Source organism: Capsicum annuum, chromosome 7 (genome assembly GCF_002878395.1).
Source record: "Capsicum annuum cultivar UCD-10X-F1 chromosome 7, UCD10Xv1.1, whole genome shotgun sequence".
NCBI classification, from domain to species: Eukaryota; Viridiplantae; Streptophyta; class Magnoliopsida; order Solanales; family Solanaceae; genus Capsicum; species Capsicum annuum.
In genome coordinates this window covers 204,918,965-204,934,726 of record NC_061117.1, presented here as the reverse complement: position 1 = coordinate 204,934,726, position 15,762 = coordinate 204,918,965, and the positions used below count along the sequence as shown (strand labels likewise).

The 15,762-nt window shown below is 31.7% G+C and overlaps 1 protein-coding gene across 1 annotated transcript; it reads right to left on the bottom strand.

The window, feature by feature from the left end:
* Positions 1 to 2,127: 2,127 nt before the first annotated feature.
* On the bottom strand, positions 2,128 to 9,431 carry LOC107878329 (expansin-B3). The gene is made up of 4 exons (XM_016725274.2): positions 8,913 to 9,431; positions 8,083 to 8,389; positions 4,429 to 4,558; positions 2,128 to 2,894 (listed from the first exon to the last, which is right to left on the bottom strand). The coding sequence occupies exons 1-4, from the start codon at positions 9,088 to 9,090 to the stop codon at positions 2,700 to 2,702; spliced, it is 810 nt and encodes a 269-aa protein (XP_016580760.1). The 5' UTR covers positions 9,091 to 9,431; the 3' UTR covers positions 2,128 to 2,699.
* Positions 9,432 to 15,762: the final 6,331 nt, after the last annotated feature.

Sequence of the window (15,762 nt, the reverse complement as noted above, 5' to 3'; positions counted from 1 at the left end):
TAGAGGTGTGTTTAATTGACATATAACTTCATCCTTTAACAGAGGCAGAATCAGAATTTGTGCTGAATGGGTTCAAATCTAAATAAAAACTCATCAAAGGGGTTCAACATCTACAAAATATATATATATAAATCGTTTCAATAATGTATTAATAATATAATTTTTCGTCGAAGGGGACAGACGAACCCTTATTACTAGGCTGCTTCGCCTCTGCCTTTGAGAGCTATTATCGAAGATTCTAGATAGATCTTCCAAGCCAACAAGGCGAAGATAATCCACATCTAGAGAACTGCAATTTTATGGATAAATAAAAGTCATAAACATGTAAAGATTGACAAATATGAAAAGATACCATCAAGGAATTGATAGAGGTTACATAATGTAGCTTTTGAAATTTTTCAGTACTTTTAGTATTTCCCAATATACGATTGAAAAAATAGAGGTGTTATTTTTTTTAAGAACATATCTATGCATTCATGACTAGATGCCACCCAATTGCTTTGCCCCAATCTTGAAATCAAACCCCACCACATTCACCCAATGGTGAGGTCATAATCTTTCTTTGTCTTCCATTTTATCTTACCGAAGGAAAATAACAACTTAAAAATGGTCACAACGCACAACGCATGTATAGAGCTTTGGTAGTTATTCTCATTATATAGTCTTGAACTGTACTCGTCTTTTGAGTTAGCTTTTAAAGTTAAGCTCTACGCCTAAAATTCATTTCTTATTATTGTAAAATCCATCTCAATTCTTGATTTATCCCATGTTAAACGGGAACTCAGTACTCTTAACCACTCAATTCTTGATTTTTAATATATTATTTGTTGGGTTCGAAATTGAGAGGGCGTCATGCGGAAACTATTAGTTGCAAAATATAATACTAAAAGGCATATTATTGATATGTTTTGGCCAAACAGCCTATGTATTAAAAATAAAATTGAAAAAACTAAAATTTATTGGGAGAAATCTCCCCCAAGCAAAGACTCTTTAAAGGCTACGTTGTGGATGTTATTGTGTTATGGTATGAGAAGGATCTTCTATTTATAGATATCCAAAACCATTCCTCCAGAGAGGTTTGTCAAATAAGGAAAAGTTTTATAATTTTCTTTCAGGAAAAGTAAAAGTAATTATGGTATTATTTTTATTTTTCTTACAAGAAAATTAAAACTTAAATTCGATAAGAAAAATCAGGGCAAAAACCCTAACAAATCTCCCATTTTTTGTTTGATTTTCTTGACGGCATATTCTTGATCCGTCTACTTCACACGATCTTCATATATCACTGATGCTTACGATGATTAAAAGTTGATATTTATTAAAAATTGGAGCCCTATGCGTTGAAAATAAAAGCATGGGTTAATATTATTGGAGTCCGTGTTATGAGTAACAGAGTTGAAAGTGGAGCCTTGTGCATTGAAAGTGAGCACAGGTTAAAAGTGGAGCTCATGCGTTAAAAGTAAATGTGTGAGTTGAAAGGATGGGTTGAAAATTGGAGCCCATAAACATGGGTTGAAAATTTATTTTGGTTTTAAAGATGGATTAGCAGCAGGATCGTTGAAAATTTGTTTGAAACTTTTTCTCCACATGTAGCTTTTTTGGACATATATCTTCATTATCACCAAATTGGTTGCAAATTGATTTGAACCGCTTTAAACTTGTCTTTAACCTCGTTTTACCAAACCACTGAATTTTTGAACCGTAGGCTCTGATACCACTTGTTTTATAAAGAAAAATCAGGACATGTAGAAGGGTGTCAGAGTGAGTTGGGTTCGATATCAATTTCATATCTTCGTCATTATTCAAACTAAGAAATTTTATGTTGTCAATTTGAGCAAACTTTTATGTAGGTAATATGCAAGGAATATTATTTGCATTCCAAATGTCCAACCTTTTACTAATTTTTGAAATTGAGTTGGACGCAAGATTCATTATATATCCTTATCATATACTATGATTAACATTTGAGCAAACTTTCAAAAGGTAATATTAACAAGGATATTGCATTTGCATTAATTTGATTCCATAGAGACAAAATGAAAATTGTCTGATATATATAGTGACCGTTGATGACTTGATCAATTTCTCATGTGGCAATCACATTAGTAATACTGAAAAGAGACGAGATATTAAATACTTGAGAAACAGAACCAAACTACCCAAAAGGGCAGAAAGGTCCCCCCACATCATTCATTCATGTTTCCACATCAAGCAACATTACATTACATGTGCATTCATTTGGTCCTCAGTTAAAAACCACACAAAAGGACCCCACTAACTTCACCTTACAACCCAATAACATCAACATAACACCACTTATTACACCCAAATAAAAAAGATAAAAATAACACTAGGCAAAGCGCTCACTCTCCTTTGGAGAGGGCTACTATTGACAACGCGCCGCTTAAGGCTCATTTAAGAGGAAGCGATACTCCTGAACTGGACTTTTCTATACTCCAAGGCTCGAACTCAAGGTTTATGATTTCAGAATGGAAAGATTTATCCATTCCACCGTACCACTGTTAACTAGCTAAGCACACAACAACAACAACAAAAGTAGGGAAAAAGAAGAAGTTACAACCTTAGATACTAAAAAAGAAAGAGCCTTGGATACTATTTTTATGCTGATCCAAACGGCTACTTTTCTTTTAAAAAAAAAATGGAAAAATTGTGCCCCACACAAATTAAAGGGCAATATATTAGTAGAAGTTAAGGCGTGAGGTGTAAGTAGCTTTAGGAGACCAGTTGCCTGGAATAACATCTCTTGCTGAGAGGGCTCTTCCTGTTGAGAGTGTTGTTAGCTTTACTGAAAAAGGTCCTTGCAATGGCCCTCCAATTATGGCCCAATTTGCTCCCCATAAATGTGTCATCTCTAACCATTGGTTCGACCTTGCCTGAAATATTTAAGCAATTGTTAAGAATCTCTGCAGTTTTTCTTGTCTGTCTGATACAGGCAAAAGAACTGCGTTAAGAGTGTGTTCGGTATGAAGGAAATGTTTTCCAGAACTGTTGTTTAGTAACTGGTAAGTATGCAAAAAGGTATTGTCTCAAAGGCATATGTAAAATCCAGAAAAACACTATTGAGTGTGGAGTTGGGAGTTGGGTGTTGGGGGTATTTGCGGAGGCAACATCTTAACTAAGGGGTTCAAAATCAAAAAATGTGAACAAAAAAGCTAATCAAAGGGCGTTCCACGTCTGTTATATATACATGAAAAATAATTTTAAACTTGTATAAATAGTATAATTTTTTGTCGAAAGAGGGTTCGGATTAACCCCTCACTATTAGCAGCTCCGCCACTGGCTGGGGTGGCGAGGGTAGGGGGTCAGGGGCAGGTGTCAAGGGTGGGTTGGCTAGGGATGGCAGGGGTTCGGACCATTAGGAATGAAGAGGAGATAAATGGGCTTGGAATATCATTTATGGATTTTGGCTCTCCTACTTCTACCAAAAAGTCATTTTTTTGATTTATAAAAGAACTTGTTTTTCTAAAATGTTACAATTACCCAAAACATTATGACCGACCAAATATAAGAAAATTTCTTTTCCATACACATCCTTAATAGAAAAATAAGGGAAAAAGACACTTTTTGCATTGTAGTACTACTTTAGGCAACTTTTTGCATACATTTCACTTTTGCACTATTGAACAACAGTGATGAAAAAGAAAGGAAAAGCATGTAACAAAAGTGAAACTGTATAAAGTGCATAAATATACTTTGGACAAACAAGCCAATATGGTGATAAACTTTTTATACCCAAAAAGTAAGATACACTATATATTCTTTGGTAAAACACTAGTGTGATTGTGGCAGAGAGAGTATCAAAGTAGGCCAAATGAATCTTTCATAATGTCAAACACAGATTTGATTTACAAACATTGGTCTGGTGCGACCACGTGATTTTTAAAGGCTCCGAGATATTCGGATTTGTTTTAATAATACGTTTTCATTTCTTGTAAATTGTAAAGAGACTTCTAAAGCATAGCTTTTTAATCTTAAAGAATATGAGAGGTCATTGTTTTTTATAACAGTGAAAGTGTAAGAGTGACCATAACATGTTCCCTTATTCTTTATCTAGTACTTGAAAGCTTCTTTTGACTAAGTGCAAATATTCACAAAAATCATTATGAATCTAACAAGTTTTCATTTTTCAGTTTGACTGAATCAAATAAAAAGTGCAGATTGCATACTCTGTTGCTGGGACTCTCAAAATATTGTCTGAGTATGTGTGGATCCTCAAAAGTTATGCATTTTAGAGGATTCGACAAAGCACGACAATATTTTTGAAGGATCCGAGGAACATGTCGGTTATAATAGGTTACTCTTCTTAGTCAGTTTTACACAAATATAACATTAATCTTGACATGATTGTTATACTAACTGTGCATAAATTTAGTAAATAAAAGCTTATAAGCAATTAAAGATATGTACCTCTCTGATACGCATGGATCCAACATCACCATCTCCATCTTCAAATTCCACAAGAAGAGACAGCCAGTAAGGTGTTGAGCCTTCATTTACATGGAAGGCTATATTCTTTCCGGGGTACTTACATGGAGTTCTACAAACCACCAATTCAAGAATATTAAAAAATATTTAAGTGCTACTACTTGATAAATTTAAAAGAGAAAAAGAAAAACAGATTTCCCCTTTCCTCCAAATAAAAAATAGCAATAAATTGCATTAAAATAATTTTTTTCATTTGTCCAAAGTCTTAACCAACAAAGTTGCCTAATACTCACTCCGTTTCACAATAAGTGAATTGTTGGAGTAATTTTAGTGTTTCAAAATAAGTGAATGGTTCACAATTCAAGGTAAATGTTAGAAATTTTTTCCAAATTTACCCTCCATTAAATGTGCATTGGGAGTGATGTATCATGCGTCTTTGCTTTTTGAAGAGGGTAAAAATGGAAAAATATGATAAATTTATGTCTTTGCTTTTTTTTCTTAACATGTGTGCCAAAATTAGGGGTGTACATCAGTCGGTTCAGTTCGATTTTACGTGTTACTGTCGGTTTATCGGTTTTCGATTTTTAAATATGTAAAACCAATAACCAACCAATAAGATATTTTCTTATTGATTTCGGTTTATCGCTTTTTGATTCTTAACGGTTCGATTTTCGGTTTAAGCAATAAGAAAATACTTATAAAATAGAAATAGTAACAACTAACATAAAAAAAAATGAAATTTTAATTACCGTCAAAACCTACACAATGAATTTTAGTTTATAAAAATCTTCAAACTTGAACAAAATGTTAGTTAGGAAAAAAATTGAATCCTACTTGTTGGAAGCTATAAATGCTTCAAGTTTTTTATTACAATAATAGCCGAACTTTATATTGTGCCTTTGTTGCCCTGAATAGGTTAATACTTTGTGAATCACTGAATTATGAATTAGTATTGCATATAATCTATATACATACACATATCTCTATATATATATTTATATAGAGAGAGATTTAAATATATAACATAAATATGGATAAAACAATAACTTAGTGTATCCTTATTGGGTTATCGGTTTAACCGATAACCCAATAAGCTAAAACCTATATCAAACCGTTTACCCAATAAAATTTTTTATAAAATCAATAAAAAATCGTTAACCCGATAACCCAATACCAATAACCCAATAATATTTTTATCGATCGGTTCGATTTTTGCACAATCCTAATTAAAATACAATAATTAACTTATTGTGGAACGAAAGAAATACTATTCTCCATCTATCTATGCATGTGGAGGAGGATAGTAGGTACTACTTGATAGAATTAATCGAGATACGAGCAACTATCAATAAAATTCTCTAGAAGGGCAACCCAAAAATGGAGAAATAAATATGGTCAGATGAAAAGTGGGGGTCAACAGTGAGTTAAATTCATGCAAACCAAGAAAGCAGTAATGAAAGTATTGTCTAAAAATAAGTAGAAACAATTCGCCAGAAAACAGTAAGGAATTCACTTTTTCTGTGTGTGAAATTGCGAATATGTGCAAATATTTAATCATAATACTAAAATGTAGACCAGTCATCATCAAATGACAAATATATTGACAGAAATAACCCCAACATAGTCACTGCACTGAGTATGTCATTGTCAACAAAAATAGCATACTGCCTTGTCAAAAATTTATGACATACTTCAACTGTCCCAAAAGAATTCTCATATTTTACTTTAAAATTTATATAAGAAATATTGTAAATTATAATTTTCTCTTATCAATGTATCAACAAAATACTCCATCCTAATTAAGTATTAATCAAGTTTTTATATAGTAGGACTCCTTAAAAAAAAAAAGTGACAACTAAAGTCGTTTTAAGATGAAATAAGAGATAATATAAATGAGACTATTTTATTACTTGATTTTAATATAAATAATGAGATAAAATAATCTCAAATTAATATATCATACAAACATAAAAGACGGAATATATATATGGGCCCTGAACTATTTTACTTTTTTGTGTAGATACTTCAATTAAGCCATTTACCTATTGAACCATTTACTCCTTTACAAATGGTTTCAATTAAACACAATTGCTGATGTGGCACTAATGTGGCATAGTGCGTATATTGCACTCAATTTTGGAGCGTGAGATAATAAATTTTAGCCTTTTTTTTAATTTAAATTCCTTTATTTTTTAAAAATTTTCTTAACTCTCCTTTCTCATGATTTTTTATTTTAAAAAAATAATTTCTCCGCTTTTTCTTCAACTGTTTAGTGTTCTTCTTGTTCATTTTCCTTTTTCATCTCTCTCCCTTTTTCTTCTTGCCATTAATTACCATCATTTTTCATTTTTCTTACATACCTACACAACGCCACACACACATACTCCCCCAATTTTCATGATTTGACAGTGAATGATATGACAAATCGAAAAAAACAGTGTGAACAGTAAAAAAGGAATGAACATTGACGGCCGAAAAATCATTGATGAAGAATGAATTTGAAAAAACATTTCTTTTGATTCACTATCATTCGTCTTTTTTTTTTTTTTTTGGTCTACTAATAAAAGAAAAAGAAAAGATGAACGAATGGCAGTGAGAATTTCGTTAGATTTAGCCCACATTTTCTAAACTATGTTTCAGTGTTGTCCCTTTTCTCAAAAGAAAAGAAAACACACTCATCATAATTTTTTTTTGCCGAAAAGTTATATCTCCATAATAATAGTTTGCGAGGTTAGTTACTAATTTGTGCCTGCTGTATTCTTTTTGTATCTCCTTTAGTATATTTCACTTTTATTAATTTGTCATCTGATTGTTTTCACTATAGAAGATTGCTTTGTAATTAGCTTCTTCAACATGGTTATTTCAAACCTAATTTAAATATTTTGTTTTTTTTTAATTCATAGAATAAATTATTCTAGGAATGGAACTAGCCTGAGACAAAGATAGTGCAATCGCGCTTACACTATTTATCTGCTACATCCAACTATACAGAGAATCTTTCGTTGAAGAATAATTCTCGACTAAATTAGTATTTAAAGAATAAGATATCACTGAAGAAAGAAGTGTTTGAAAGGGAGGAAGAAGATATCATTTTTTTTATTTGTATGTGCTATTTTTTTTTACATGCTCAAAAATGGAGAAAGTAAGTTTGAAAGGAAAGGGGAGGGGATCGGGTGGGTGCAGTTGGGTGGGGACATATTAATGATTTTGTTTTAAAATGAATTTAAATTTAATTTTATTAGAAAATTATTTTTATAAATATTTTAAATTAAAATGACATGTATCGTTATTTAATTTGTCATTTTGCCATGTCATCAGCGTGTGTATTATACGCATTTGACACTTTTTGCCACATCAGCAGATTGTGTCCAATTAAAATCATTTATGAAAGATAAAGGGTTCAATACGTATATAACCTAATTGAAGTGTCAGAAAAAGCTAAATAGTTAAAGGGCGTGTTTATATATATATATATTCAGCCAACATAAAATAGAGCTAATCTCAGATTTTATTATGAAATTATTTTTCTTTATCATGCATACCAAATCACTAAACAGAAAACACTAACTGACAAAATAAAATAAACAAGACCGTTATAACAGCAATAAAAAACGACAATTTTTTCTACAGACTCACCGGCGGTAGATGACGGAGATAACACCGCGGTCACGGAGGCTACCACCGTAACCGGAAACGGCCATGTGTCCAAAGGCGGCGCCACTAAGGTCGAAGTGAACTCTGCCGCCAGAGCAGTAGCCGCCGGGACATTCATCGGTAATAATCACCGTGGCAGCTCTTCTAGAACAAATGGAACTGTCTAAACACTTGACTTTATAGCAGGCCCCACATCCTTCACCATTTTTGAACAATATTGGACTCACTGCCCCGACCCGTGCCCGGAAGGGCCTCACATCCACCATTGACCCGTACCCACATGCCCCACCTGAAACATATATTCCACCATTTACAAAATAAAATTAGCTTACTCCAACAAAAAATACAGCGAATTTTAGTAGCTTAATTGAGTAACGTAAACTTTCCCTCGAGGATCCATTGAACAAAATTTCCACCAATGAAAAGGAAAAATTAGCTCAATCTATTGACTACATATGGACTTTTCACCTCGACGGGTCACATTGGACAGAATTTCCACCAACGAAAAGGCAAAATTAGCTTACTCCAACCAAAAGAAAATTTGAGAATCTCAGTTGATTGGCTATATGAAGGTTTACCTATGAGTATTCAGCTCTCCACATTGTAATCCCCACTCCATTTTCCCTTTCCTTTCCATCTTTTTTTTTTATTTACCCTTTAAAAAGTACAACAAAATTTTGCAAACTTGGACTCAATTTCTTTAAATACATTATACAATGTGATTCAATTTACGTCGAGATAAGAAATTTAATCCCAACAGTTAGAAATTAAGGCAAAAACTGACGAAATTTAGTTTAAATTGGGGAAGTTACCGGTACTGCCGTCGCCTTCAGGGCTGCCATACCAGGTAGCAGTAGCAGGGTACCAATGTGTGTCAACAACACGACGCAGAGGACCAGCAAAAGCCATGAACGGCTCAAAAAACACAACCGTAGCTACCACAAAGTAAAAAATGTTAGTGAAAGTGAACTTTGGAGAGTGAGTTCCCATAATGTATGTAAGTGAAATGTGGGTCAGTAGTACAAGTATAAAACAACACCGCTATGTTAATCCTCAGTTTCCGGCTGGCGGAGAAACCGAGGAAGTGTTGTGTGTAAACAGGAAAAGAGCAAAGGAGCAGAGGAAGAGGGAGGTGTGTTTGCCGACAGTGTGACCTGTGGGTACAGTGTGTAGTGTTGTAGGACTAAGGAGTGTAGTGCTGTGTTAGTTTTTGGGGGGAGTTGTATTTTTATAAGGAGGGAAAATACCAAAAGATTGACGTAACTTTTTTGGGTGTGTTTGGTACTGAGAAATTCTTTTTCACTTAACTTTTTTACAAAAATAAAAATAACAACTCTCTGGGATCGTTTGGTAGAATAGATAAGGATAACAAATCTCAGAATTAATTTAGAAGAAAAACGTATTTCATATTCGATTGGGACAAAATGTATGAATAACTCATTTCAGAATTAGTTATCTCGAAATTATAGTAACTTTTTTATCCCTCCTTGAAGGTAAAATAGCTAATTTTAAGATAACTTGTTTTCTAACAAACAACCCTCAGAGTCTATTTTACTTGTCATGTTCTTTTTATGTATTTCAAAAGGAAATTAATTAAAAGAGTAATTTAGCTAAATTATTTTTGTTTACTCTTTCACCCTACTCCCCCCTCCCCCTTCATATTCTTATCTCATCTTAACTTCAAATATATTTTATTAAATTAATCTTATTAATGATGTTTTGTGTGCTAAAAAGATCTTACTGAAATTTAAAGATGAGTTACATAGGGTTGTGGTTAGATCCATGTTAGATAAAGCGGAATTTTGGTCAGTCAAAAACTCTCATTTTTAGAAAACGCATGTTGTAGAGATGATAATGTTTAGGTGGACGTGTGGACATACTAGTGTGATAGAATTAGGAATGAGGTGCAGAAACAATGGGAGTGATCTTCGCGGTGGACAAGATAAGGGAAGGAAGATTGAGATGGTTTGAAGATGTGAAGAGGCAAGGTGCAGATGCCCCATGAAGAGGTGTGAGAGATGGAATATATTCGATGTGAGTAAAGTTAGAGGTAGATCGAAGAAGTATTGTGGAAAGGAGATTAGATAGGACATGACACAACTTCAGATTACCAAAAACATGACCTTATATAGAAGAGTTTGAAGGGCGCATATTAGAGAAGGAAGCTAGCTCGGTAGGAGAGTTGTCTTACTTTTCAATGGTTTAGGCTTGTTGGTGTTTATTATTGTACTACCTATAATATTGTAGTCCCTACTTGTAATATCTACCATAATCTGTAACATATTGTGTTTTTAACTATCGCACTATTTGTTGTTATGTTGTTATTGTTTCTTTCTTATATGCTTTGATTGTTCCTTTGTTAGTTATATATTTTTTTCATTTTTTCCTTCTTGTACCTGAATTTGGTGCATTTGAGTCGAGGGACTTTCAAAAACAACATCTCTATCTACACGGGTTAGTGATAAGGTCGGTATATATTTTGCCCTCTCCAAACCTCACATATGAAATTATAATGAGTATATTATTAGTAATGGTATTTTAAAACTCCAAATCTAAATACCACAATTTTTTTATATAGTTATTTAATATTAAATATACCATAAAAAAGAACTCTTGATTCAGGAAAATAAGAAAATAAATAAAATATTTACTTATAGTCAAAGGACACCCTTTATGTCCATGTGACCCATAGCTTGTTATTTTATTAACGATTTTGCCTCTACTCTCTACTTTATTACGAGTGGCCCACCGACGGTTAAGGCGCTAATTCTGCAAGCTTCTTCTCGTCTTTTTAGAATCAACTGTCAGTAGACAAGGGCATAATGGTCATTTAGGGATTGTTTGATAAAGTGTATAAGAATAATGCAAAATATGGTGTATTAATAATGTTTGTGTTAGTTATGCTTGCATTATTTATGCTTGTATTTTTCTTATACAGTATTTAGTTCGATATATTAAAAAATATATGAATTACATAATTTAAAAAAATAAAAATTTCTTTTACATAATACACTCAATATATATGTTGAAAAGGATGCGAAATTTTTTTTGAGAGGTAATAGGATCTTTAAGCATGTTAATGCATATATTAGATCCATTGCATTACTAATGTCATAGATTTTATGGTGTTAGTAATACACAATAGAGTGTATAACTAATATTTGCATTAATTATATATAGGGTAAAAAAGTATATCAAATAAAATATTATTAATACATATTAAATTAATACATATATTAATATTTTAATACACTCTAGCAAACGATACCTCCGGACAAAAGAAGAATAGATGATTCTGCTGTTAATATTGTTTGTTATACATTGGGTTCTGGGAAGATTTGGGACTTTGCTCTCACATGTATATGCGGACTAGTAGTTTGGTGTGGAGGGGTTTGGCAGCTTTTGCTGACCAGCATTTTGCTATACGGCTCATATATTTTTATAGAGAAAATACATCAAAACTTACTTTTAATTTAAATTAATTAAGTAATTATATACCCTCTTAATATCTTTTGAGTGAATTAAATACAATCTCAAAATTACAATTTCACTTTCACAACGAATAGTACACTATAAACACGTCATGTTATTGTCAAATTAGTATTACATTGAGTCGACTCTATTACATTATTGCCATATCATTGTCAGATAAAAAATTATAATTTTTTTTAAAGTAATCCCACACACATCTATTTTTATATTTTTAAAAAAAATTAAAAAATATATATGTAATATAATATACTTCCTTCGTCTCAAATTATGTGTCGTCATTTTCTTTTTGGTTTGTCCCAAAAAGAATGTTGTATTTCCTTATTTGGTAAGTTTTTAAAGATACAATTACAATTTTATCCATAATGGTCCCATTTGATTTTAAATACTACTACTCCTTTTTTTGATTTGTCTTTTCAATTAAAAGTTGTCCCACTTGATTTTAAATACTATTACTCTTTTCTTTAAGAAAGATAATTTTGTAACTTTAACAAAGTCAATACTTATTTCTTAAATATCATGTCCGGTCAAATGACGACACATAATTTAGGACGGAGGGAGTATATTAAAAGTGTGGAGGGCCTTAGAAATATTGTTTGAACTTTTTATCCTTCATTAAAAGTCTTTGCTTTAGACAAAATCGTCTTTTCACTAATTTTTTTAATATTTAAGTGTTGAAAATTAATTAAATATATTTATTGTAAAACCTTTAGTTATTAGAAGTCACTAGAATTAATATTTTTTTCTAAAATTTAAGTGTTGAAAATTAATTAAATATATTTATGGTAAAACCTTTCCTTATTAGAAGTCATCAAAATTAATGACAATTAGAACTTTTTCATTTAGTTTAAGAATTATAAATCAACACATGTATATATTAAATATATACTACTCTAGAAAATATACAGACATATAGATGTATCATTCAATATATACGTACACATATAAAATATATGTACTTTTTAAAATAAAATATATGGTACTCAATATAATAAATTAATAATACTTTATAGTAAATTAGTTCGTTTGTTATTTAAAAAAAATAAAAATTAATCGGGCCGGTTAACTGGCGGGCCTGAACTGAGCTTGGTCTGAGCCGGGTTAACTGGATCCAAAATAAAAAAATAAATCTATTCAAGATTCGATACCCTATAACCTGTGGACTGACTGAGTCGGATTAAACTGGGCCGAGTTGACTAGGCCCTGCCCGACCCATTTGACACCCTTATGCTATCCCAATACGAGATTCACGTAAAATGTTAAATGCACTATATTTTCAGAAACTTGCTAGCTTATAAATCTATAGTCTTGCTTGACCCGCCCTCAGTACTTTGTAATATAGCATCAAATCACGGAGTAAAGTTTTTAACCAGCAACATGTAATGCGCTAATAACTACCCCTTAATTGCGAGAAAGTTAAATTAAACTATATACTATTATTTACACCATAAATTATGTCTCAGTTAGTCCCGTGGCTAAATTTAACTTGTAAAAGTAATTGGATAATTTTTTTTTAATTATTTTTTCAGAGAGAATGTAGCTCAAAAAAAGCTAACGAGGCCTAATTTAAAGAGTGATCATATGTATGTATGTATCAAATAATTCGGTATTAATCCCATAGATAATAGTAGGCTAAAGGCATCGATAGATACTTAAATTTGTTGTTAAAATTTACTTAGACACCTCAACTATGACCTGTACCTATCAGACCCCTAAACCCTCCGAATTTTGATTCAATTGGGCATTTTTTTGTCAATCAGCAAAAGGCTGAAGTGTATGTTGCACACACGCGATGGCGTGAAAAAATTAACCAATTAAAAAAAAAACATGTGGCAAAACAAAATTATATATGGAATTGTTGATATTTTCTATTTTTTATTTAATTATTTATTTAATAATAATTTCTTAATTAAAAAAAGAAAAAGAAAAAAAACACCCCCACCCCGTCGTCGTCCTCTTCACCCCCCGCATCTTCAAGCATCCCCACCCACCCAATCGTCTTCTTCTTCACCCCCCTCCCCCGGCGTCTTCACACACACATAGTCGACGTCATCACCCCATTCCCTTCATTGCAAACTTTCATTTTTTTGGACTGAAATTTTTCTTTGTTGTTGTTATTTACATGAATTTACATACATTGACTCTTTCTATGAATAATATGTTGAAAATACAACAATTCAAATGTAGCAAACTTCTATTTTTTCCGGCGAACTTTCATTTTTTCCGACACACTAATGGCGGAAAAGAATAAGATTAACAACAATTTTTTTTAAAATCAAATTCAAAAGTAAGAACAAGAAAGGAGAAAAAGTAGAAAAAATGGTAGGAGAATTAAGTTTAGCAAAAAAAAAAAAAAAGAATGAAGAAGAAGAATGGTGAAGAAGATGAAATAGGGGTATCGGGGGGGGGGGGGGTTGGGGGGGGATATGTGGGGGGTTTTTTTTTAAAAAAATTTTTTTTAATTTAGTATTATAAAAAAAATTTGGGGCCCTCAGTGCCACTTGACACTTTTCTATTCGTAACTTAATAAAAAATTACTCTTCACGCGCAGTGCCATGTAGGTAAAAAATGCCCAATTGAATCAAAATTCGGGGCGGTTAGGGGCCTGATAGGTACAGGTCATAGTTGAGGTGTCTAAGTGAATTTTGGCAACAAGTTTGAGTTCCTATCGATGCCTTTGGCCGACAATAGTATTAGTCATTCCAAAAAATCTTTTGAACCTTGGTAATATATTGTAAAAAGCACAAAAAAGAATACTAAATAGGGTTTCTATTAAATAGTCTTTGAAGTTTAAACGTAGTTTGTACATCTCTAATTTTAATATGGTATTACCAAATACCGCACAGAATCGAAGTTTAATTACCGATTACCTAATTACTGAGCCGATGTTTACAAGTATGATATGTGGTATCTACTCTAAAATATCGTTATCAAATTACCAAATCTAAACTTTGAAAATACCGAATTGAATACCGAACTCCCACCCTTAGTGATAAGTATCTTAATTAAAAAAATTTCGAGTTCAAGTCATTGGAAAAAGGTCAATTTTTTTTAGGGTGATTGATCCGAATTAGTTGAATCCAGAAAAATCGTTGGATATCGAATGAGGAAAAAAACAATTACTCAGTTAGTATGGTTGCTTCATTATCTTAATTCTTAACTTCCAAATTATATACTATAAGACATGACTGAATAAAGTCCTAGCCTATAAGATCTGGATATTCTTTTTGAGATTCATCTTTTCATTATAACTTATTACTAATTAACATCATTTTGTCTCCCTATACGTGTGTGTGCGTGAACTTAATAAATCATTAATTAAGATATCATGCAATGTTTCATAAATAAGCAATTCATATAATATGGTCTAAGAAGGGTCATGTTAAACTTGCAATATAAGACATGTAATTAACTCTTATGAGTGGTATAGTCAAACGATATGAATTTTGATCAATATTTTAAGACATATTTTCATTATATTTATTTGAGCAAAAAAGGGTCATGTACTGTCCTACTTTTCATATAGTTTCTGAATATTTAAATTAATTTTTAAAATATCGAATTAATCTAATCTAATATAATTTTAAAGATTAGGCAAATTGACTCCCAAAAAATAAAATGTGATAACTATTTTAAAACGGACAGAATATTAAATTATTGGTCTATATAAGTTAATAAGTGAGTGTAGTAAGACGTTAATAACTTCCACAACCTACCAAGTTTAAAGTCGTTGAAAGAGATAATGATTACGATTTTGATATTCAAATTCAAACAATGGAAATATGACTCTATTTCCCTTTTATCACACTGCATTTTTTTAGTAGTGGAAAAAGTATGTTTATTTTTCTTTAATATAACAAAAAGATGTCTAACTGCATAATTGGTGGCATGAATGGTGGATGGAAGTATAAATGCAAATTAATTGTCAAAATATAGGACCTTTATTTCTTTCTTCAATAGGAGAAGTTTTAATACAATTAAGAAAGAAAATGTCTTGAAAAAAAAAGTCTTAAAAGTTGGAGTTATTTGACTCATTGGTGATTTGTGGGTCATTGAGGCAATAATATGGAATCATTTGCACTTTTGCCTAAGAAACAAATATTTTTTCTATCAGGATAAGATTATATTTCGTATCATAATATTTTATAAATTATGTCTTGCGTTTTTTAAAAC

Bases quoted from the DNA above. Each gene is read 5' to 3' on its own strand.
- LOC107878329 (XM_016725274.2), bottom strand. From the start codon at position 9,090: ATGGGAACTCACTCTCCAAAGTTCACTTTCACTAACATTTTTTACTTT. The intron at 4,559-8,082 runs GTGAGTCTGTAG...GGTGGTTTGTAG, and splicing joins ATCTCCGTCATCTACCGCCG to AACTCCATGTAAGTACCCCG. The intron at 2,895-4,428 runs GTACATATCTTT...TAAATATTTCAG, and splicing joins GATCCATGCGTATCAGAGAG to GCAAGGTCGAACCAATGGTT.